General features: G+C 44.5%; 1 protein-coding gene and 1 long non-coding RNA gene across 3 annotated transcripts; one reads left to right on the top strand and one right to left on the bottom strand.

The window, feature by feature from the left end:
* Positions 1-436: 436 nt before the first annotated feature.
* LOC117709368 (PRAME family member 8-like) lies at positions 437-8,167 on the bottom strand. 2 transcript variants are annotated; one of them, XM_034503701.2, is made up of 5 exons: positions 7,875-8,167; positions 5,694-5,758; positions 4,631-4,943; positions 3,589-4,176; positions 437-2,699 (listed from the first exon to the last, which is right to left on the bottom strand). In XM_034503701.2, the coding sequence occupies exons 3-5, from the start codon at positions 4,915-4,917 to the stop codon at positions 2,132-2,134; spliced, it is 1,443 nt and encodes a 480-aa protein (XP_034359592.1). In that variant the 5' UTR covers positions 4,918-4,943; positions 5,694-5,758; positions 7,875-8,167; the 3' UTR covers positions 437-2,131. The 2 variants fall into 2 exon arrangements, with proteins under 2 accessions (XP_034359592.1, XP_034359593.1); XM_034503702.2 differs by lacking the exon at positions 5,694-5,758.
* Positions 8,168-8,270: 103 nt separating this feature from the next.
* LOC143442289 (uncharacterized) lies at positions 8,271-19,270 on the top strand. Its single transcript, XR_013110331.1, has 3 exons — positions 8,271-8,460; positions 12,945-13,092; positions 18,654-19,270. It is a non-coding gene; the product is annotated as an uncharacterized LOC143442289 (long non-coding RNA).
* The last annotated feature ends 5,558 nt before the right edge of the window (positions 19,271-24,828 follow it).

Raw genomic sequence — 24,828 nt, forward strand, 5'->3', positions numbered from 1 at the left:
GGAAAAAACTGTTTCATTACTAGGCATGGTAGCTATGCCTTTAATCCTAGCATGCCAGAGGCAGAAGAGAAACAATCTCTGAGTTCCAGGCCAATTCACTAAATACGGACCATCAGGTTGTATCTATTTTTTAATATTTTATGGGGGTGGGGGGCAGGGAATATGCGTGTGCATGACGCAGCACTTTCTTGTCCCACATATAGACCAGAAGGCAATTCCAGAAGTCTCTTCTGTTCTATGTGGATCCGGTTAGGCTTGGTTGCTATCTCCTACTCATTGTTTACTAATCCTCTTGAATAACAGTTAAGACAGTTGTGGGTACTGGGAATGGAACCCAGGCCTCTGCAAGAACACCCCATGCTCTTAACTAAGCCAGTCCCCTCCAGCCCACCCCCCTACATTTTTAACACATATACAAATGAAGAGAAACAGAGGGTGTGAAACAAAATTCTTTATTGCAACCAGATTACACACAGAGAGTGCAATTTAGATACTTATTAACAAAATAAAACAGTTAACTCCTGGACATCTAAAATGCAGTTCTTAAGGCCTGTCAATCCTTTAGGGGACAGGGACAGCTACTGGAGATTTTTATTTTCAAATGGACAGCTGGAGGCTGGAAGACCTGAAACATACAGTCTTACATGCATGTGACCTACAAATTCGCCAAGGTGCCATACTTCAGTAATCTTAGCATTTAGAAGGTGGAGGCAGGAGGATTTCAAGGCCAGCCTGGGCAATATGTGACCATGAAAGAGAGAGAAATAGTGATAAAGCAATGTGGCTTAGACTCCATTTCCTTTGCTCTGTGTTATCTTTGACTTTGCTTCAGCCATCTTTGATATGTCCACAGTACCTCCTAGTCTAAGTGTACTAGATTGAATTCCTCTACCATTCCCCAAACACCTCATAGGAGAAGGCATTGATCATTTTAGGTTGAAATTTTGTACACTAAAGCAATGAGCAGTCAGATGCCCAGGCAAAAGTAAAAGAGGGAAGACATCTGACTGCTTTCAGTTTACTTTGATGCAGTAGGTAGTCGTTGGGGTTCTCTAAAGGCTAAAGGGGCAGAACTAATAGCTCCATATGTATCAGGAGCATATGAGGTTTATTAGACTGGCTTACCAGCTGTGGTCTACGCAGTCTAACGATGGCTGGCTCATACTGAAAAGGCCAAGGATCTGGGAGTTGTTCATCCACAAAGCTGGATGTCTTTGCAGTCCAATCTGGTACTGCAATCCTAGGCTCCTAGAAAGCTGCTGTTTTTCAGACTATGTTAAAATCCTCAAGAAAATGAATACTGCCCAAAGAAGTAAGGACAGACAAATCTGGCAGCACAGCTTCCTTCTAGCTCTCTTTACATATGCTGCCAAGAGAAGGCATGGCCACCATTTAGGGTATGTGTTGTGTTTCATCAAGTAATCTGATGAAGAAAATCTCACACCCCACAGGAATATCCAGCATCTTGGGTTCTAGTTGTTACAGAAGTAGTCAGGTTGAAAACCAGGTTTGCCATCACAGATGTCTAGAGATCTTGGGTGAGAGGTCAGACAACATAGGGTCTTTCCAGTTCAAGCCATAGGAAAAGAGCGACACTGAAACCAGGTTAATGGCCGAGTTCCAAAATCTGGTCATTTCACTTTATAACTACCATGTAAGAAGGAGAAAGTCATTCATTATCATGACCTGACAGAACTGATTTATTTAGAAAGTGCATAATCGGGGCTGGAGAGATGGCTCAGCAGCCAAGAGCACTTGTTCTTGCAGAAGACTCATGTGATGGTTCACAGCCATCTAAAACTGCAGTTCCAGGGGATTCAATGCCCACATCTGAACTCAACAGGCACCAAGGACACATATATGCAGGTAAACCACCCAGATATAAAATAAATAAATCTTAAAGAAAAAGAAGGAAGAAAGAACTAAATAAAAGAAATGCAGGATTGTCTTTTGATTCCTTGAACATTTGTCCTGGGCCCCACTGTTCTAAGTTCAGTCTTCGTGGTCTAGCCCTCCTGAACACCATTTGGGTTCCCAAACAATGAGCAGTGTGTAGCCATATGCTTTGGGTTCTCTTGAAAGACCTGTTTCTAGGCTTTCATTTCTCAGTATCAAAAACCAACCTGCCTGTTTACTGCCGACAACGACAAAGTTTGGTTTCTAGGTCATAGACACAGCGCTGACAACATTCATGGCAGATATATGTAGCAAAGAAGACTCTCTTGGGCTGCCTTACAGTAATGAGTGTCTCCATAAGCTCAGGACAAAGTTGGGCAAATCTTCCCATGAGGACATCACCAGTGTCATCATAGCACTCCAGAGGGGCAGGATACAGCTCCTGGGTCAGCTGGCTCAGATTGGCTGTGTGATACAGAAGGTCCTTCAGAACAGCCATGGAGATGTCATTGTCATAGAAATTGACCCTGGTGAGCTGGGAACACTGGCTCAGGGCAGGCAGGAGGGCAATGAGCTGGGAGTCTACCATCCAACAGCCCTCCAATTCTAGGGTCTGCAGAGTGCCTGCAACACTCTTTAGGAGATCATGGAAAAGCACAGGACGTAAGTCAATTAATTTCACAAGTCTCAGGTTCAGGTGTTTGAGCTGATGGAGGCTCTGACTCTGGGACAAGGAATTCAAGTCTAAATGTGAAAGCTTGCACATAGTTATGGACAGGGTCTCCAAAGGGGTCTTCAGGTACCTGGGGAGAGACCAAATGATTAGTTCTGGCACACAGAGATGGAGAGATTTGGTGTTGGGTTTGACACAGAAGTAAAGATGACCACTTGTCTTCAGGTCATGTGACTACATGATAGAGATCAATATCCTGGATGGAGTCTGGACAGGATACTGAACATAACTGGAGTCTCACCATTCTCTGCAGAGAAAGGCCTGTCAGAATCAGTATAGGACTTACTTAGTCCATGTGTCTGCAGCTTCCACAATGACCAAGGAGAGAACCTGTGCTGGCCACATTAGCCCAAGGCACAAACAGAAAGAACTAACCCATGAGATCTGGAAACATCCTGAACTGTCTTTTGCATAAATGTTGTTTTGCCTCCCCCAGTACAGCCTCTGTCCTTAAAGTTCTTCACCCCTGTCTCTCATCTACAATGGTTGTAACTCATTTCTACCCATTTCTACTCAGGCCCTACCTGGGCTCAAAAGAGCCTTTCGCATGTGGGAATTCAGAAGACATGTAACTGCTAAGCACAAAGTTCCCCACAGGGACCTGTGCAAGTGTGGTCATCTTCAGTTCTGGGCCCACTGTTCAAACCTCTCCCCTTATCTTAGGCAGAATCCCAAGGAGGAATACACAACACATGCTTCCTACATCTGATCTACCCAGCTGATCTTCTAGTAAGGCTACTCTCTATAAATCTCCTACCCAGCCTCTGCTTAATGAGTGGTCATGGAACAAACTGACTATCAACTCAGTTAAAATGGAAATACGACCCTACTCAGATGTTGTAATGACTCCATCACTGTGACTCCACAGTGGGTGACAGACTTCAGCTGCCAACTACTCTCTAAAATGTAACAAAGGTAGGTTTGTGTGGTAACAGAAACAGCTCTCCATCCTTCCTTACCTGAACAACTGTTTCATGTGCTCACTGGAAAAGTAGATGCCATTCATGGAGAGATGCTGGAGAGAGTTGAGTTTGGAGAACTGAGAAACAAACTTAGTGATACACTTCTGTATGTCCGAGGAGGTATTTAGAACCTTGAAGGTGTTCTTGTGAATCCGTGTTAAAAGAAGTTTTTGAAGGTTTCTCATCTGGTCCAGGTAAGATGCAAAATGCACCAGAGTGGACAGACTCCAACCTGTATTCAGTTCCAATTCCTGGATGCTGTCTGGCTGGAACACCATCAAGACCTTCCTGACAGTGTACACAGGCAAAGCCCAAATCTGCATCTTCACACAGCATAGTCGTATAGAACTTCTTCTCTGCTGGGCCCACTGTAACAAGTATGCTTGGTGTTCATTCAGATGGAACCTGAGGCAAAGGTCAGTGACCACCTTCAAACGCCGCCTCAGTACATATCTATGAAGACGCTTTGCTATCTGCTCTTCACACACAGTCTTTGCTGAGCAGTCTCCATCCTCTGGCCCAACCCAAACATCCCAGAAGTCATGGTGCACATTCCTTAGGTCCAGTACTTGAAGCTTCCGCCTTCTGTGAGTAAAAGAGGTACAAGTGTCAGAAGATACAAAAGACACAACAATCGCCAGCTTTCCTTCTGTATCTCTGACGCTACCTGTTCCCTGCTATCTTATGTATGTTTGTGGTACACAGACTGCCCTCATGCCTCCAAGAGGGCTCTAAATATCAGCTGCATCTGGAGACCTGTTCTGCTTCCTCCATTCAGGTACTCTTGACTTCTGTCTCTTCCACTTCTAGTACCTCTGCCAAGAGCCAGGGAAAGATTTATCCCACTATGGCTACAGCTGCTTTAAGCTGTACTCCATACCCAGCTGTCCTGTATATTGGGGATCAAAGGGGTTAAGGCTTCTGCAACCTTCCAAAATGACACCCCCAGAAGCTTCTGATCTACCTTTGACCTCACTCTCCCCTTCTCTAGATGTCCCTTCCCTGTACCCTAGTACCCCCCTACCTGGGTCTTGCTTACCTGGGAAGAACCTTCTGTGTCCATAGCATATCTACTCCATCCAGCACAGCCTGCAAGATCTCTAGGTGGGGAGTCTTCATCAGGGTCCCCAGAGGGAGGAAGGGAAAGGGCCACACTGCCACCATGGCCCTCAGAACATTTGTTTGTCTGTGATTGAAGGCTTCCTTGAACAGTAGTGGGAAAAGTGCCCTGGGCAGGTACTGCAGAGAAGAGATGGCCAGGGCCTCATCCCTCAGTAGTCTCTGTACTGCCAGCTGCAGGAGTGTGGGTGGGTCCTGAACATTCATCCTTCAGATCTTCAGTCTGAAGGAACCTGGTGAAGCATACAGGAGGCTATGTCATAAGAAACCCTACATCTCACCTGTCTCAGTTACTGTTCTATTATTGCGATGAGATGCCATGATGAAGGCAACTTAAACCATTTAACTAGAGGTCTGTTCACAGTGTCAGAGGGCTAATCCATGATCATCATGGTAGGCAGGCATGGCACTAGAGCCGTAGCTGAGAGTTTACGTCTCATCCTCAAGCATGTAACAAAACGAAGGCATTGAACTCAAGTCCTTTAGAAGAACAGTCAGTGCTCTTGACCACTAAGCCGTCTCTCCAACCCCTAATATTTTTTTTAGACTTATTTATTTTACTTGAATGCACTTATATGCACCACATGTGTACCTGTTGAATCCCATGAAACTGGTACTGTGTTACAGATGGTCCTGAGCCATCATGCAAGTGCTGGGAATTGAGCCTGGGTCCTCTTCAAGGGCTATTAGTTGCTCTTAACTGCTGAGCCATCTCTCCAGCCCCCAATATTTTGCTTTTGATGAACTGATCCTGACTGGGGAAGACTGGGGAAGGTCTGTGAGATGTGGGTGATCATTAATTGTTACTTTCAAAGCTTTCGAGCCTGATGTGGGGTTCTCAGCTGTATCATACTATTCTAGACACTGAGGCAGGAGGCCACTAAATGCATACCAGCCTACAGTGTCTCACATGTGGAAGAAGCTTTCACAAGAAGTTCTCAAGCCATACATATACCTGTCTACACAGTGTCTAGGAGACTAACCTTGAGATGAAGATGTTGATGAACAGAGACTACACAGAAGAGGATTTCCCATGTTGTTTTAGAGTCTATGGAAAGAAATAGATGAAAAACAAAAAACAAAAACAAAACCCTTCCAGCTATATTCTTAACTTTTTTGCTTCCTTATTAAAAAAAGATTTATCTTATGTATATGAGTGCTCTAGCTGCATGTACACCTGCAGGCCAGAAGAGGGCATCAGATCTCATTACAGATGGTTGTGAGCCACCATGTGATTGCTGGGAATTGAACTCAGGACCTCTGGAAAAGCGGCCAGTGATCTTACCTGCTGAGCTATCTCTCCAGCCCCTTTGTCTACTTTTTGAAAGAAAAAAAAAAAAAAAAAAAAAAAAAAAGTCTTGCTTGTGCTGGTGTGGAAACGGCTATGAAGTCAGAGCTGCCCTTGATGGAACTCATTATATTTGTAGCCCAGGTTTGCCTATAAACTCAGCATCTTCCTGCCTATCTTTGTGTGTTTTGGCTACAATGCCTGGCTAGTGAACTCTACTTTGAAAATATTTTATTGAGCCCTCCTCAGCACTTTGGAAGAAAAGAAAAGGTAGGAGGGATCCAGTGAGTTTAATCTTAAGTCTGTACAGAGTTTCTGATCAGTCCAAGTTGTGAGTCTCCATACAAACAAGGAACTAGAGATGTGGCTGAGCAGTTAAGAGCACTGGCTGCTCTTCCAGAGGACCTAAGTTTGGTTCCCAGCACCTACATGGTGGTTCACAGCCATCTGTAACTTCAGTACCAGATCTGCCTTCTTCTGGCCACCAAAGACAGCAGACATACACATGGTGCAGACACATATGCAGGCAAAATACCCATACACACACACAAAAAAAAAGACAGAACCAAAATAATTTTGAGGCAAGGTTGTTTGGTAGTGGGGTTTGATCCCAGGGCCTGGTCCACACTAGACAAGCACTCTACCATTAGGCTGAATTCCCAACTTATTCATTTCATTTTACATAGAGAAGCATCAAGGAAGCAGCAGAGGCAGGCAGGTCTCTGTGAGTTTGCAGCCAGCCTGGTCTACAGTGCTAGTTCCAGGACAGCCTGGGGTACACAAAGAAACTCTGTCTGTGAAAAATCAAAAAGAAAGAAAGAAAAGAAATCTCAATTTATATTTCAAATTTCAAAATGCTAACTTATAAAGTATAATTGAAGGAATTCCAAGGTAATTGATCAAACGTAGAGTTGGAAGGACAGGAGTTCGATCGAGACCAGCCTAAGCTTATATGAGACTCTTCCTTTAAAAAAATTTAAAGTCAGGAGGCAACATTAGCTGGACGTGGTACTGCATGCCTTAAATCCAAACAATCAAGAGGCAAAGGCGGGTGGATCTCTGTGAGTTCCAAGACAGCCTGGCCAACAGAGCAAGTTCCAGGACAGCCAGGGCTACAGAGAAACTCAGTCTTAAAAAAAAAAAAAAGCAAAAGTAAGTAAGTAAATAAATAAAATTCAAACACTAAGAAGATGAAATTAAGGATCAAATAAGACCATGTCTTCAAAATAAAATGAAATTAAAATAAAATTTAAAAATGTAAAGTCAGATATGATGAGACAGTCTTATAACCTGGATCCTTGGATACATAAGACTCCATTTCAAATAAAAAATGTTATGTGAATTCTACTTCAACATGTTCTGCACATGACACTGTCACTAAAAAGAAAAAGAAATATTAAAATAAGCTTGAAATGTTGAATCAGGCTTTTAATTCTAACATTCAGAAGGGTGAGGCAGTCTGAAGCCAACCTGAGCTAGAGACTAAGGCCACATCTAAAAAACCAAAGAAAACAAGTTTTAACTTGATACAAACCAAGGTATGATTCTAGATATTCCATTAACTCCAAGCTTGTAGTTCCGGCTGGGGGGGGTGGGGGTGGGAGCAGAAGCAGAATTGCCAGGTAATTTAAAAGCACTCTTGGATGATGTACATTCTAGGTGAGTCTGGGCAGCAAAGTAAGGCCCTGTCTCAGATAAAATTAAATTAAATTAATAAATGAAACCAACAAATTAAGTTCGAAGCTGATAGCAAACTTCACTATTAGTAAACTCAATTCGATCTGTTCCTGTGAAGAGAAGATATCAGAGTTTCTTGGCATCTTGGGTCAAGTGCCCCTCAATCAAAACTGTGCCCTTATGGAGGTGACTGACTTACCAGAAACTAGAACTGATGACAGAACTCAGAATCCCAGCAAGCCCAAGCAGTCACGCCAAGCTCGGACTCCAAGTGCTGTTGAGTATCTTCCCGAGCTTCGCTGAAGCTTTTATAGCCATCTTCACTTCAAACTTCCGGCCTGAAGCGCTTTCATCCGCATGTCGCCTCACACTTCCGGCCTGAAGCGTTTTTCATCCGCTTGTCGTCTCACACTTCCGGCCTGAAGCGTTTTCATCCGCTTGTCGTCTCACACTTCCGGCCTGAAGTGTTTTCATCCGCATCTCGTCTCACACTTCCGGTCTGAAGCTTAGTTCCTCCGGGTTCCGTCTTTACACTTCCGGCCTGAAGCTTTTTTTTTTTTTTTTTCCCCTTCCGTATATCCCGTCTCACATTTCCGGTTTATAGTCCCGCCTGTCAACTACAAGCCGTCCGCTGATTGGATGATTGAGTTTCCGCCACGTCTGGGCGTTTTCTCTCTCTGTGTTGATTGACAACACATTCTCCGTGAAAAAGAAAAACAAAGAAAAAAGCCTAGAAAAGCGCGTGCCCGCCGCGGAGAGGCAGATGCAGGCGGATCTCTGTTGAGGTAAAGCCAAGTTCACTGAGAGGAGGAAAGAAAAACAAAACAAAACAAAAAAACTCCTGAAAGCCGCGAGAATCAAACGGTGCTCGCCTTTAATCCCAGAACTCCAGATTCAGGCGGATCCCTGTGATGTCCAGAGCAGCCTGCTTTACGTAGAGTTCCAATACAGCCAGGACAACGTAGTGAAACTCTTGTCTCAAAAAATATAATAATTAAAAAAAAAAACTGAGATTCCGTGAAAGTCAAAGCCGATGCGTTAATTCACTCCATTCAGTTTGATTTCTATATTTACTTATTTATTTCCTTGCTTATTCACTTCGTTTTGAATTTCTTTCATGAATGAAAAAAATAAAATAAGGACACGGCTGCTTCTAAGTATGGTAGAGGAGAAGGTTTATTGTAGGTGAAAAGGAAAGCATAACCAGCATAGGCAGAGACAGCTGGGAGCGTTCAGAGTGGATATGACCCCTGAGCCATTGAGAAGGGAGGGAAGAGGAGGCGGGGGGGGGGGGGGGGGGGGTAGGGGTAGAGGAGGGGAAGGGAGGGGAGGGAAGGGGAAGGGAGGGGAGGGGAGCAAAATGGCTGGGTTATATAGAGAAGGGCAACCCAAGCCATGGGCTGGAGAATTTGGGGTAGAAGGTGAGGTATGCCAACCATACCCTGTAACAAGTAGGGCCTGAGGGATGCTGGGAGAACCTGCCGCAGTGATGTGTTAAATAGGCACCTCAGCCATTTGTCCCAGGGTCTGAGGCTTAATACTCAGAGATGGGGTCCTGCTCTGTACCTAAGGTTGATTTGGAACTCCAACTCTTAACAAATCTCCTGTCTCCACCTTCTTCCTGGGTTGACTACAATTGTGAGCCAACACACCTGGTTGGATTGTATTCGTTTGTGACCCATCTAGTTCTAAGTATGAGTCAGTGAGGATGGGAGGGTTAATCTGTGCCTGACAAATAGACATTTTTAAAGGCTGATATTATTATTATTGGCAAAATTGCGAATATGTTCTGGATCAGAGACTGAGCTAGATGCTCTACCAGTCATCTGCTGTGGCATCTTCTCAGAAGGCTGAGGCAGGAGGATGGCTTGTAATATTGTAACAAAGGGCCTGGAAAGAGAGCTCAGTTTATAGAGCAGTTGCTGTCCAGCACTCAAAGGTCCACCGTCCAGCAAGCACTGCATGCAGCAGACAGGACACTGTGGGGGCATGCCTGTAATCTCAGAACTAAAAAGTTAGAGTTAGGAGGATCAGTTCGAAGTCATTTTTTGCTATATGCGAAGTTTGATGCCAGCCCAGGCTATATAAGACCCTTGCTCTAAAATGATGAAGAAACTTGGCTTTGAGGACAAAGCCACACTAGGTTCCTCAGAAGATATAGGATGCTTCAGAAAGCATTAGTCAGCACACTGACTAGAGAGCATACAGTAGAGAGTGGGGGCTGTGGGGTGGGTGAAATGGCTCATGGGTAATGAGACCTGCCTCATACAATCCAACTTTTCTCTTGAATCTTGTTGCCTTTGTATTTGAAGGAAGTAAAGAAACTACTTAAAAGAAACATATATACAAACATACTAATATATAGCATCACTCATATGAACCAAATTGTTTAAATCAAAAATATGTGGAAGGAGAGAATTGAGTCCTGAAGCCTGTCTTCTCACAAATATATAAACACCTAAAAAGATTTAAATGCTTTTAAGCTATCAACTTGTGATTATGTTTGTAAAGTTATTATTTATTAATAATTTGATTTGAATTGAGTTGGTAACCATTAATATTACCATGGGAAAATTTGGTTGGGCTAATAAAATTCTGCTGTTTCACTTGCTTAAAAAAATTGTGGGCTAGCTTGGGCTACATAATAAATTTCAAACCAACCTAGGCTACATACAGCAAGGCCCTGACTCAAAGCAGAAGTTGTCCTCTGACATCTACAAGTATGCCATGGCCCAGGTGTGCCCACATACATACACACACTAACACACATGAAATAAATGTAAGAGAGAGGGTATGGAAGGGAAGTAAATCTCTGAATTTGTGGAATAATCCCAAGACTTGTCCATTGCCCTTCACCTTAATTTCAATCCAATTTCTTCATTAAAAAGCTGATCAGTTTGGATGCAACCAAATTTCCAAAAATTATTATTGTCTGACCCCTCAAGAAAGCCTGACTCCCTACCTTCCCAGCCTCTTGACCAACATTCCAGCCTTCCTGGACCCTGACAACAGCACCCCAGTTCAGCAGGAAATAGTTACAGAAGCGGCTATCCACCCCATCCCCCTTGTCATCAACAAGTATCTGGGTGGAAACTCAAGCATTCAATCTGTTGACAGCTTGTGTTTAGAAGCTGAGGCAGCTAAGGTGTGGATAGCACTGTAAGCCTTCAGAAGAACCAGAGAAGAGGCTTGGAAGGCTGAGAGCCTGCTCCTGCTAGATTGGGAATCCCATCTTCATTGTCAGATCTGGTAGTCACCCACCTGCATTGGGACATCCCATCTCACCTGGGCTAGACCATATCCGCTGGGTACATAGACCCAAGATGGCAAAGTAACTGGTTCCTATTTCGTTTCATACACAGATTAAAGACTGGTTTTGGTTCCCAATGAACCTTTGATTCATTACAAATATTTTCTGTTTGTTATGTAGGGTTTTTTTATGTTTAGTTTAGTTTAGTTTAGTTTATTCTGTAGAATTCATTGTATAGGCCAGGCTGGTCTCTCCAGTCTTGGAGATGTGTCTGATGGGATTTAAACAGTTTTTGTTTTGTTGAAACAAGAGTTTTTGTATCTTGCCTAAACTGACCTGGCACTGACCATGTAGTTCAAGTTAGCTAAAATTTGCAATCTTCTTGCCTCTGACTCCTGAGTGCTGGAAGTCAGCATGTGTCTGTCACCACCCTTACCCCAGCCTCCCAGTAACTGGGCTTATAGGCCAAGTTGTTCGAACATCTTGAATTATGCTTTTGTTTGTTTTAGTACCCCTGGATTATGGGGGTCGGAGGGGGATCGTGTGAGTTTGATTTTGACATTTAGAAACAATGTCTCCTGTAGCTCAGGCTGACCTCTAAAACCGTATGTAGCTAAGATGACCCTGAACTCATGGTCCTGTGACCTCCGACAGCTGAACACTGGGACAGAAGGCTTGAGCCACACTCTTAATTTTTATTGTTTACGTGTGTGTGTGTGTGTGTGTGTGTGTGTGTGTGTGTGTGTGTGTGCGCTATGGTGTATACAGGTGTCTACAGAGGTTAGACAGAGTCAGATCCCCTGTAACTGGAGAACTGGAGTTACAAGCAGCTGTAAACTGCCTGATATGGTTCTTCTCAGAGAATAGCAAACACTCTTAACTGCTGAGACCTCTCCACCACAGCCGTACCCTACCCTACAATTTCTTTAAAAAGAAGGTTATATTTGTTGTTGTCAAGTGAGAAAGGACTATTGGATTAGAATTTATTTTGGGAGAGGTGACCTTTTTGCAGTGGAGGGGCTACATCCATACACCCTATGCTGAGAATTAGAGGCCTGAGCTACCAAGTCTGAAGGGATTTGTTTCCTTAAAGTGCATATTTAAGTATGCCTTGTGACTTTGGAGGTCAGAAAAGGATATCAGATCCCCTGCAAACGGAGTTACATGTGATTATGGGCTGCCATGTGGGTACTGGGAATGGAACTTGGGTCCTCTGCAAGAGCAGCAAGTGTTTTTAAACACTGAACCATCTCTATAGCCCTGTGTGCAGATGTTTTAAAATACAGCCCTCTAGTTAGATGTGATATAGTTCAACATGCAATCCCAGGTGAGAAGGTTCTAAGAAGCCAGGAAAGGTGGCTAAAGGGCCCTAAATGAACTGCCTTGTCTGGCCTCAGGAGGAGAGGATGTGCCTAGTCCTGCATCGACTTGATTGCATGGGGTGGGGGGGTGGGGGGTGGGGGGTGCTAGTGTAGGAGGTGACACCCAGAGGGAGCTTCCCCTTCTCAAAAGAGAAGAGGACTGTGGAATGGTGGAAGATTTGCATGAGGAGGTACTGGGAGGAGAGAAAGGGTTGTTACTGGGTTGTAAAGTAAACAAGTGAATAGATAGATAGATAGATAGATAGATAGATAGATAGATAGATGGATGGACAGACAGATATCATTTCCCTCTAACCCTTGCAAGTTATCCTGTCCTCCACATGCATGCAACATTAAAAAGGCTTTCTTTGTTATATTAAGTGCACACACACACATATGCTGAATGAATAAATGTAAAAAAAACACTAAACTGCCATTCAGCTGAAGTTACACTCTTGTGCTTGGATTAGATGGTAACTTGCTGTGTCCTCAGACTGGCATCAAATTAACAATCCTCCTGCCTCAGTCTCTTAAATGCTGGAATATAGCTAAGCACAAGCATGGCAGATCCTACAGCTTTTGAAAATAAAAGGAACTGGGCACCAGGAGCTGGTGAGACTGCCCAGCAATTCACAGCCTGTTTGTGCTTCTCTTTCAGGTGATCTGGTTCCCAGCACTCATACTGCACAGTTCACAATCCCATCTGTGACTCCAGCTTCAGTGGCTCCTACTCTGTCTTCTAGCCTCTGTGGGCACCTGTATTCATGGGTAAACACTCGTGAGTGAGCACACACACAGTTTTATTAGTAAGTCCACTCATGTCACAGATTCTGCTCAGCTGTTCTCAGCCAGTCCCATTAGTTGACTAGAGAGTGCATGTAGGCTGAATGTGTGACCTTCCTTTTCCCTTCCTTTGATGGGGTGAGAGATCAGAGATGGCTCATCTTAAAGGATGGGGCTCGGCACTGTCTCCTGTACCCCACAGAAAAGGGCTTAGAGGAGCAGAGATTGGGAATGGGTAGAATGATGGAACTCAAAATCACAGGGGAGATTTTGAGTTCACCGTGCTGCCAAGGACATCATTAAATCACTGTCTTCCTGCAGTGAGGGAAAAGGGGTTGGTTGTCTTTTCAAAATGCCTCTCCAGAATCCTTCTGCCTGTAGATGTATCAGGATGAACTTGGGGCCCTACCCATACTCCTGCAGCTGGCAGTGGAAAGCCTGCTGAGGAACCGGGCCTTCGCCATTTCCATTCTGCAGGACCTGCTAAAGGACCTCTTTCCACCACTGTTCAAGGAGGCCTCTCTGGCAGTTAAATTAACACACTACCAGAGATGATGGGAGCCTGGCCCTTCCCTCCTCTCCCCCTCCCTTCCCCCCCCTTTCCTTCCCTCCCCCTCCCTCTCCTTCTTGTGGGAGCCATATTGACTACTATCACAGGAAGTACCCTTACCAGCAACACCAGGTATAGTGGATATGCTGATTACACTGAAGGTTCATTCTAAGTGAATAATAACCAAGTACTATGGGAGGAAGGTCCCTATTATGAGGGGAAGACACCCCTGGGTAGGGAAAAATCCAAGATAGATCAGAGGCTTCTAATGGCCCTAGCTTAGAGGACTTCAGAGGCCCTCGACAATGTTGAGTTGTCTGAAAGGGACAACTGGGTACAGAGAAAAGCTTAGAGCAGATACAGCCTCCATGCATTGTGTCTTCCTTCCTGTACTAGAAGTAGGATCAGGATGAACTCAAGGGGAAAGGAATGGAGGTGAGGGCTACAGATGAGGCTCAGGCAAAGAGCCCATCCTAATGTACATGAAACAAACTATACATTAGTCTTGTTCTGTCATGTGGTATCTTCCTGTTTTACCTGAAGCAGATGGAAACTATGAGTTTTTGGAACACTCACCGTGAGTTCTGAAATATACAGACTGAGACAGAGGATGGGGTCTGCTCTCCACTGGACATAAGGGAGATTGAACCAGCCAGGGTCTGTGCCATGTCTTAGATGAACCAGACTAAGGTGATAGGCAACCTTCAAGTACTTCCTGGATCCAGACCAAGGTTAAGAGAAGTGGGTCCAGAAGAGGAAACCTTTGCCCCAACAACACTGTGAGAAGCTGGTGATTTGAAAACTGCCTGTCCACTGTGTGGTGACTTGAACAAGAGGAGCCCCACAGGCTCGTACGTTTGAATGCTTGGTGCGCAGTGGTAGAACTGCCTGGGGATCCCAGTACACAGGAGGCAGAGGTAGACAGAGTTCTGAGTTCAAGGCCAGTAAGTTCCAGGGCTACACAACAGAGAAACCCTGTCACAAAACAAAATGGAAGGAATGGAGAGAGGGAAGGAAGGAGGGAGGGAAAGAGGGAAGGAGGAAGGGAGGGAGGGAGGGAGGGAGGGAGGGAGGGAGGGAGGGAGGGAGTGAGTACAGGAAAGAAAAAGAAAAGGTCTGACTCCAAATGAAAGAAGAGTGAACACTGGGAATTGTGGTGGATAGCCCTAGCCTCTTGTTGTCATGGTAACTCCACTCCTGGGAGGGGCTGCAAAGGAGGAGTGAATCTTGTAAACCTTCTGTCCAATCAAATTTGTTAAATAAAGGCTACAGCCAGTGATTGGGCAGTAGAAGAGGAGTGGGAGGAGCCAGAGGCAGAAAAAGGGAGAAGACGAGGAGAGCCGAGAGGCTGGGAGAGAGAAGGAGGCACGGAGTTGGCAGTTGGTCGAAGCTAGAGGGCAGTTAATGGAGGGAGAGAAGACGAAGACCTTGACCTAGGAAACCGCAAGTTAAGAGCTCTCTTAGCTGGGGAAATAGTGTAGTTTAATGGTAAATCTGCCCAATCTAGGCATGCAGCATTCATTTGATACTTATTGACTTGTGTCGTTATTCTATGGACTTCCTATGGGCAAGAGATTTACCGCAACAAATTGGCGCCTAACGTATTATTTAGAACTCAACTAACTTGAGACGAAAGAACAAAAGAAAGGTTACAAAGTACAAAAACTTCCCCAACGGCCAAGGTCAGGAGCAGCACTCAGCTTACAGCTGGGCTTGCTCACTGCCCTGTGAAAACTGAAAGAAGGGTCTTCCGAAAATTCAACAGTGAAACAAAAGTTATTGTAGCCAGACCAGTAGGTCATTTAAATTAAAAAATTAAAAAAATTAAATAAAAAAAAAGGTGAATATACACAGATAAATAGATGTAAAAGGTTTTAAGGTTGCGAGGAGTAAATTAAGGGCTGCTCTGGGTCAAGAGAGCCAAACAGATAAATAGAAAGGTTATAGTAACGAATTGTAACGAGGGACTGCTGATCCTAGAACACAACTGCCTGCGAGGTAGTTTTCAGGTAGAAACAGTGAATTGAGGGCTCCAGACCAGATAATTTTTTAATATAAAAAAAAGAAACATATTTTGATACTTAAGGATGACAAAAACAATGGATATCTTTTGGGCTTTCTATGATGATATTTCAAATGGTTTGAAAGAAATCAACTTAGGAAACACTTCATTATTTATCAGTATTACTATATTTATTTTTTTGATATTCTATGTCTTCTCAAAAGACAGAGCTCTAGATAAAAAATTCTTTGCCTTAGAAAAGATGATCGAACAGAGCATGCAACAGCTCACAGATCAGATGGATAAACAGACAGAAAATAATAAGGAATGGAAGCAGGGCTTAGAACAGAAGTTACAGGAGCTAGAAAAGATGATCAAACAGAGCATACAACAGCTCACAGATCAGATGGAGAAACAGATAGAAAATAATGAGGAATGGAAACAATTACAATATAAAAAAACATATGAAGCATGTATACAAACCTTAAGGGAGGAATTTAAATTTTCAGCTGAGGAAAATACTGAGGTTAAGACAGAAGTAAATAGAGAAAGTCAACCAAGAGTTATTAGAAAACACACCTTGGTCTATCCGGTTACGGTACAACAAAGACCTCCAAATGTTGTTTACCCACAGGGTTATGAGGAATTTGAATGGCAACCTGTGGATGTGTTAGATCTGAGAAAATTTAAGGAGTGTCACTAATTTTGGTATGCACTCACCATTTGTTAAACAAATTCTGACTTCTTGGGCTATTAAAAATAGAATGATCCCCCAAGACTGGAAAGATATGGCAAGAGCTATATTAGAACCTGCCGCAAATTTACAATGGGTTGCATGGTGGAGAGATGAGGCGAGGGAGATAGCACGACAAAATAGAGCCAGAGGAAGAGAGATTTCCATAGGGTGGTGATCTATGAATCTGACTGTTCAACCCTGGAGCATTAGTTGATTAGGGAAGGTGGCTCCACAGGTCCATAGTCTCAGGAGAGTCACAGTTCGGGGATTACAGTCATTCCCTTTAGATCCTCATACCCTGCTATCTGGCCCACATGTGGTGACTTGGTACCCTCCAGGGAACACTATCCAGTGTACTCTCAGTCAGCCTCCACATAAGACACAAAACATTCCTGAGTTAAAGAATGTTCTTAAAACTGTTAAGCCTTTGTTTTTGGAAAATACAAAAAGAAAATTAGAAGGAAAAGGAGAGGTGGGGAAGAGGGGAAAGAGAAAAAAGCAGCCGAAGCAGAAGTCTATCATAGCAATAATAATAATTTAAAAAAACAGTGGAACTGGCTGTGGTTATTCTGGCATGTAACCTTAGAACTGAACAGATGAAGACAGAAGGGTCAGAAGTTCCAGGTCATCCTCAGCTACAAAACAACATTGTGTCCAGCCTGGGATGTATAGGACCCCATCTCAATATAAGAAATCCACAGCTAGTCAAAATGCAGTTACAACTGACCATGGGCAGGCTGTCTTCAACTAATACACCTATAAACAACACAACCTCCACACCTAAGGCTCAAGGAACATGCAGAGGGATTGTAAAAGCCTGAGGAGCAGGATGTGTGAGATAATGTCTTCTGTACAGCAGAGAGCTGCATCCTGAAGTCTTAACAGCACAATCACGTAAACACTTTTCTTCTCTCTCTCCTGGGAAAGTTGCTAGCCTCTCCTTACATGCATCTTTGTCCGTCCTGGAAATTCTTTCCTAACTGTTTGGTACATCTTACTGGCTTCTAAACAAATCATCTCCTGTAAATATATTCATGTAGAAAAAACTCTAAATACATATTTGGGATGAGAGAAGTGTGTGGAAGTCAGAGGACAATTTGTGGGAGTTGTTTCTCCCCTTATGCCTTGTAGGGTCCAGTGATCATATTCAGGTCTCTGGGCTTGGTAGCAAGCCACTTTATCTGCTGAGCCATCTACCTGGTCGCCAAATTAAAATTTTCTATTAGTGAGTGTAGTATCATGGGGCTTATTGTTTAGATTTAGGCATAAGAGGAAAATGCAGTGTTAGCATAAGATATACTTAAAGCCACAACTGTTCTGGTCTTAGGTAAGCATAGGTGGTTTTAATTTTTTTAAATTTGTGAGTGTGTGTGTATGTGTGTGTACATATGGATGCATACATGCATACTTATGCATTCAAACACAATCAATACGACAGATGTGGAAGTCATAGGACAACTTGCCAGAATCTGTTCTCTTCCTTTTACCTTGGAAGTTCCAGGTTAGTGGGCTTGGTAGCACATGCCTTTTTCCTCTGAGCCATCTCACTGGCCCAAAATGTCACTTTAGACATCCCCCTTTTCATTGTGTTATATTTCAGACCCTAGTCACACTGCAAAATGAGTGGCTGTGGCCCTATTCAAGGCCCCCAGTGTTCTTGGGTTTCCATCCTTAGGATGACTATTGGTAGTGGCTGTGAAAGAGAAAACATCTGGCCAGGTCTGGTTTGGCAAATCTGTAATTGCAAGACTTAGGGAGAATTTGAAGTCCATGACAAGTTTGCTATACAGTTGGAAGTCAGTCTGGGCTTGGGGATTTATCTCAAAAAGGCAAGATACAAACTTATTTAGAACTGAGCCCAGTGGTGCATGTGTAATCCTAGGACTCAAGAGGCTGAGGTAGAAGGATCTTGAATTCAAGGCCAGCTAGAGATACATGGAAACCAGGACAGTACCACTCTCCCAAGCCCTTCCCACAAAAGAAGAAACATCTGAACAGAGCTCACATCTGTAATTCTTTTATTGTCCCAGTGGACAATAAAAAAAGTGGACAGTTGTAAAGGAGTATGATAGCCAGGCTGAGGGACTCACTTAAGACAGTGATCTCAAGGAACTATCTGAGACACTGAAAACCCACAAGTTCATAGGTACCAGTTTAACTAGGTTACAGTTGGAGACGATACAGTTCATGGAGAGGAAGGCGTAGTCTGAGGCAGTTGGGCTCACAGTGTCAGTCAGGAAACAGAAAAAAATGAATGTGAATCTGCTACTCATTTTTCTCTTCTTATTGACTCCAGGTCCCCAACCCATGGGATGGTACCAGCCATATTCAGGATGAGTCTTTCCTCCTCAGCTAAACTTCTCTGGAAACAGTTTCACAGAACAAACCCCAAATCTGACTTCTGATGATTCTAGGTCTCATCAAGTTAGCAAAGTTGACCATCGCAATGGGCAATGGGCCCTCACAGTCTAGGTATCCTGGACTGCCAACCCCTGCCATTCCTCCTCTGCTGGCTATCACTGTGGGACTGGTTCAGCCCATCCATCACTCCACAAATGCTTTTGATGTGCGGAAGTCATGATGCTGTCCACCTCAGGCCAAAAGAACACACATGGTGGACCGTTCAGCCAAGATCTGTCATGGTGTGGTGTTGGGCCTAACACGAGGTCTAATCTCCATTCCGCCTCCACCCTTCAGTCATGTACACAGGTGGAGGGCACAAACAGGCCCTAGAGAGATTTACATACTAATGAGGTACCTGAAGGCCAGTGGTGGAGCCGATTAAACATTCCTCCCCAGCCCCTCCCCCTTCTCCCCTCCCCTTTTAACTCAGGTCGATCCTGGGTTTGAGGGGGTATGCATCCAGATCCATCCACGATCCACCATGTGAATAAACCAGTTTTGGAAACCCAAGGGCTTCCTCCTGTGTTGGGGCTGCGCCGCTATGAGGAACCGTGAGGAGCCAGGGAGAGGCTTTTAGTTAATGAATAGCCGGGCCCAACTTCCAGCTGGAGGAACCCAGAGCGTTCCCAGCCGACTACCCACAGCATGGTGGGAGGAACCCTGGGATCCCCAAGCCTTTTTTCCCCCACAGTGTGCCAACTGTGGGACCCACTGACTCCCTACCTCCTAGAACAGCACTGTTCCTGTTCAGTGTTTCTACTCTGCCCCTCACTCTCAACTCCAGTGTCACTCACTTCCCACCTGTTCAGTCCCTATTTGGGCTCAAAGGAGCTTTTCATACTTGGGTAATTAGAGACGGATACAGCTGCTGCCCTGGCAACTGTAGGTGAGTACTAGCTCCTTTTGGGGGTTCCCTTCTCTTTTCCGTTCTTATCCCTTAGCTCAAACAAACTTCCTATGGAGGAAATCACAACCCACCCTCTCTACCTCTGGCCCACCCACCAAATTTTCAGGATCTCTACGATAAGTGTAGACAGACAGTATCCAAATCTGCATCTTCCTGCAGTAAAGCTGCAAGAAACTCCTCCTCAGCTTGGCCCACTGCAACAAATAAGCATGGTATTCATCACATTTGTGGAACTTGAGGAAAAGATCAGTCCTGAGGTAAGCAGCCATGATCTTTAGCTCCAGCCCATACATACTAAAAGTTGTGGTCCGTGTTCTGAAAATCCACTACCCTGAGCTTCGACCTCCTGTGGGTCCAACAGGTATTATTTTCAACATGGTTCTCAGCCTTTGGTTTTTGTCTGCATCTCAAAGGCAGCTGTTCCCTTTGTGTAATGATGGGGATACTTGTATGTTTTCGTGTGTGGCCTCTGATAACCCTCATTTTAATTTCTCTATCATTCTTAACCCAGTCTGGTCCCACTTCTGGTTATGTGTGGGAAGAGGCATGGATAGGCTCTCTTTACTCCAAACACATTTATTCTAAGCTCTCCCCCATACCCAAGTGTCCCTTACCAGGTAGCGCAGCAATAGCCAACGCTTCTACAGTTCACCAAAATAATTCCATCAGGTGTCAGATCTCTTTTTTACTCTATTCTCCCTGAGCCCAGTTGTCTCTTCCTTGCTCTGCCAGAGTCTCTCTTCTTCCCTACCTGAGTCATATTCACCTGGCCCCAACCTGTGTGAGCAGCATATTCGGGCCATCCAGAACAGCCTTCAAGGTCTCCAGATAGCGGTCTTCATCAGCGCTCCCACTGGGAGGCAGGGAAGGACCATGCTGCAACTGTTGCCTTCGGTCTCTTTGCATGCCTACCACTGAAGGCCACCTTGAACAGTGGTGGGAAGAGTTCCATGAGCAGCTCCTGCAGAGCAGAGATGGCCAGGACCTCATCCCTCCTCGGGCTCTCTCTGTACTGCCAGGGGCAGGGAGTGTGGGTGTAGCTTGGAAATTCATCCTGATGGATCCTCAAGAAGTATAGTGCAAAATTTTCCAGAAAAAAGTTTTCTACTTCATCACAGCAACTAACTCAGGGTAATGAAGGAGACCTCAGTTTACCCCATTCCACTAAGCATCTCTTGGTCTCAAGGGCAAACTCTCCTTAATGACAGCTTAGGGGTCCTCTCACAAGTACCCACATTCCCCACTACTGTGTCTAATCCCAACCACTGTTCCTCTGAATCCATCCTCACTGGGAAGGGGTTACCTGAGAACCTGACGGCTGAGGCCCATCCTATGCTGGTGAGTAGACTATGGAGAGCTCTCTGGAGCATTTTTTAATTCTTGGTACTCAGGCCTTCCATTGAAGCACCCTGTTCCCAAATGTCTTCCCACAGGCTCCATTCACCCAGCTGACCCTGGCTAGAACTTGGGAATCTTTGAAATAGGCAGCAGCATCTATTTTCTTCAAACCTTCTAAGCCTGGTGTAATGGTGCTCACCTAAAACCAACATGTTGCATTAGGCAGGAAAATGTAAACTCATGCTAGCCTGACACAAAGACAGTCTGGAAGGTAAAAACAAAACTAAATAAATGAAGTAAACTAAGAAGTCAGAAAAGGGAATCAGATTCCCTGGAGCTGGAGTTACATGCAGCTGTGAGTTGCTAAGTGGGTGCTGGGGATGGAACCCTGGCCTCTGCAAGAGCAAGTGCTCCTAACCACTGAGCCATCTCTCTACCACCTCCTTCCTGCCCCCACACCTCTACTCCCCTCTGCAAAAAGAAAAAAAATAAACTTTTAAAATAAACTCAAGCTGGGTTTGGTGGGGCATGCCTTTAACCCCAATACCCAGGAGGCAGAGACAGGTAGATTTCTGTGAGTTGGAGGTCAGTCTTGTCTACATAAAGAATTCCAGGCCAGCTAGGGGTCTCTCTAATAATTAACTAAAATACCCTTGGTCCCTTGGGCTTTTAGCACCAACACAAGAAAAAACAAGTGGAGTACAGCAAGTTTCGAGGCCAGCTTTGGCTACACATTGAGTTCCTGTCCATCCTGTCCGTGTATTAAAACAAGGAAATAAACAGTAAAATGCCTGGTGACTGGGTAAAGTAGCACATGCCTTTAATTCTAGCAATCCAGGGGCAGCAACAGGAGGATCTCTGTGAATTGAAAGCCAGCCTTGTCTACATAGTGAGTTCCAGGACAGCCAGGGCTACTTAGAGCAGTGGTTCGCAACCTTTCTATTGCTGCAACCCTTTAATCAACCATAAAATTATTTTCATCGCTACTTCCTAACTATAATTTTACTACTACTATAAATCGTAATGTAAATATTTTTGGACAGTGGGTTACCAAAGGGGTTGTGACCCACAGGTTGAGAACTGCTAACAGAGAGACTCTCTGTCCCCCCACCTCCCCCCCCCAAAAAAAACCCACAAAAACAAACACCACAACATAAACCAGAGCACAGTTCAAGATCTGCTCACACCGTAAGCTCATCTACTTCAAGGCAGAAGGGGAGGTGCCGCACAAAACAAGTAAGTTACTCATTTGACATAAACCACGACATACTGGTACATGGCCTTGAATTCAGACACCCGCCTGCCTCTGCCTCCACAGTTCTAGAATCAAAGATGTGAGCTGCCACGCCAGGCTTGTGTTTGATTCTGACACTCGGGAGACAGAGGCAGGCACATGGCAAGCTCCAGACAGGCTGAACTACATAGCCCATTCCAGGTCAGTATGAAAATATACCGTAACAAGACTGCCTCGAAATATAACACAATAAAAATACTTGAGATGAAGGCAAGCTGCCTTTACAGTCAAAAGCGATGTCTACCATCTATTGGTCAGAAGAAAAACTCAGAATCTCTTGTGCCATCTTGGATCTCAAATGCCCAAGTGTGGCTAGGCTAGGTAAGATGAGGTGTCCTGATGGAGGTAAGTGACTTACCAGAGCTGAACACTGGTGGCAGGGCTTTGGACCCCAGCAGGAACAGGAAGTGATGCCGGGGCTTCAAGCATCTTCTCAGGCTCCTCTGAAGCTTCCCTCTACCCTTTTCCACTCACATCTCCCTTTGAGGCCCACCTCCTAAACACAAACTATCATATGATTGGCTCCACCTGGTTCATCCTTTGGGATAGTGACTGGGTCACATATCCATACATGGAAGAGAATAAAATGAGATTCAGGTGAAGGGTCAATTATGGATTCCCTTCACCATGTATTTTATTAATAAGTGGTGTAGTTTTGAATATGCTAGCAAAAGGTTTAATTGTATCTGTTCATGATACAATCAGAAAAAGCAAACCCTGAAACTATCCCTGCAGAGAGACCTCTGTCCATGCTGAAATCACAACTGTGTTGTGGAGTTAAAAGCTTTTTAATACTAGAGCCAGGGAAGCAGAGACAGGCCTCTGAATCCCAGGCCTGCACACTTTACATGGTGAGTTCTAGGATAACCAGGGCTATGCAGAGAAATGCTGGTTTAAAAAAAAAAAAAAAAAAAAACTTATCCAGAAAATTGTCAGTAACCTGCAGTGGCCATTCAGAAGACTGAGGCATAATTATAATTGCTGGAACCCATTGTCCTTGTAGCAGAGAGGAATACAACCTTGGTTTCCTCCTAAAAATCAGAGGGTGTCTCAGATGGTATCAGCTCATCAGAAGTCCTTCAGAGGATGAAGTCATGAAGCCCATGGCCAGAGAGCATCATGACACCTCATCAGGGCAATAGACTGTGTCCAAGCCTTGAAAGCACGAGAGTGCCAGCTGTGGCAACTTGGAGTACTAGAGGGAAGCATGGTGAGGAATGTATCCCCGGCACCATGGTAGCCACCACCTGGAGCTTTTTCACATTTCCTCCAGAGGGGATGTTTCCTAAACAACACGGAGCGCCAGAGTCTATGGCCCTTCAACCTATAAGAACGTATTTCCAAAACAAGTGAATATTAACTGAAGCAAGACTCAAAAGACAGGCTGTAATCCAGGCTCTTCAGGAAGCTGAGGCAAGAGGATTTCAAGTTCAAGGCCTGCCTAGAATAGACTAAGTTCAGAGTCTAGACTGTTCTCAATGGAAAGCTGAAGACTCCTGCATCAAGTACCTGGAAGTTCCCACTGGGCCTGGCTGGCCATGAGATGGCTCAGTGACTTAGAGCACTTGTTCTCTTACAGAGGGTCTAGATTCCTTTCCCAGCACCCACATGGGGGCTCACAACCACCTGTAACTCCAGTTCCAGGGAATGACAACCTCTTCTGGCCTCCCAAGGCACGTAGGCACATGACACACATGTAGACAAGCAGGTGAAGCACTCATACATGTTTGACATGAGTTTGCTTTTCAGAAACAGATACAGTTTTTACGTAACATCAGAATTTATTGAACAACAAATCAACTTGCTACACCAACTTTGTTGTCTATAATTTAATAAACACTGTAATTTCATTTAAGAGTCATAGCTACTAACAACTCAAGCTTTCTTTCCGATCTTAACCACACATCACACTACAGAAAATGATATGTAGGCAACAAGAGAACTAGGACAAGGTGAAAGAATTGGAGATGCCAGGCTTAGAGAGGCAGGCCTTTAATCCCAGCACTGGGAAGCAGAGGCAGGCCATGGATCTCTGTGAGTTGAGTCTGGCCTGGTTACATAGCAAGTTCCAGGGGAAAAAAAATTAAAGAGGCAGGCTGTGGCTGTAGCTCAGTGGGTAGAATGCTTGCAAGCAAAAAGCTATAGGTTTGGGCCACAGAATTGGCTCTGTAGGTAAAGGTACTGACGTGTCAGTTCAATTCCCAATCCCACACGGTAGGAGTACCAACTCCTATCTCCTACCAGCTGTCGTGACCCTCACACAACTATCACTGTACATGTGCGCAGGTACTATATAAATGAAAAGCTCTGGGTCCAGTCCCCAGAAAAAAACATAAAACCAGATGTGGTGCTTACACTTGTAATCCTAACAATCAGGAGGCAGGGAGATTATCAGAAATTCACAGTACAGTAAGAATCTGGACATAGAAATACAGCTCAGTCATACAGCTCTTCCCCACAACATGTAAGAACAATTCCAACCACTAAATTAAACAAGCAAGCCAGCCCGGCTAAGGCACACAACTTTAA

This window comes from Arvicanthis niloticus, chromosome 5 (genome assembly GCF_011762505.2).
Source record: "Arvicanthis niloticus isolate mArvNil1 chromosome 5, mArvNil1.pat.X, whole genome shotgun sequence".
NCBI classification, from domain to species: Eukaryota; Metazoa; Chordata; class Mammalia; order Rodentia; family Muridae; genus Arvicanthis; species Arvicanthis niloticus.

Bases quoted from the DNA above. Each gene is read 5' to 3' on its own strand.
- LOC117709368 (XM_034503702.2), bottom strand. From the start codon at position 4,917: ATGAATGTTCAGGACCCACCCACACTCCTGCAGCTGGCAGTACAGAGA. The intron at 4,177-4,630 runs GTAAGCAAGACC...TTTTACTCACAG, and splicing joins ACACAGAAGGTTCTTCCCAG to AAGGCGGAAGCTTCAAGTAC. The intron at 2,700-3,588 runs GTAAGGAAGGAT...GTCTCTCCCCAG, and splicing joins CACATGAAACAGTTGTTCAG to GTACCTGAAGACCCCTTTGG.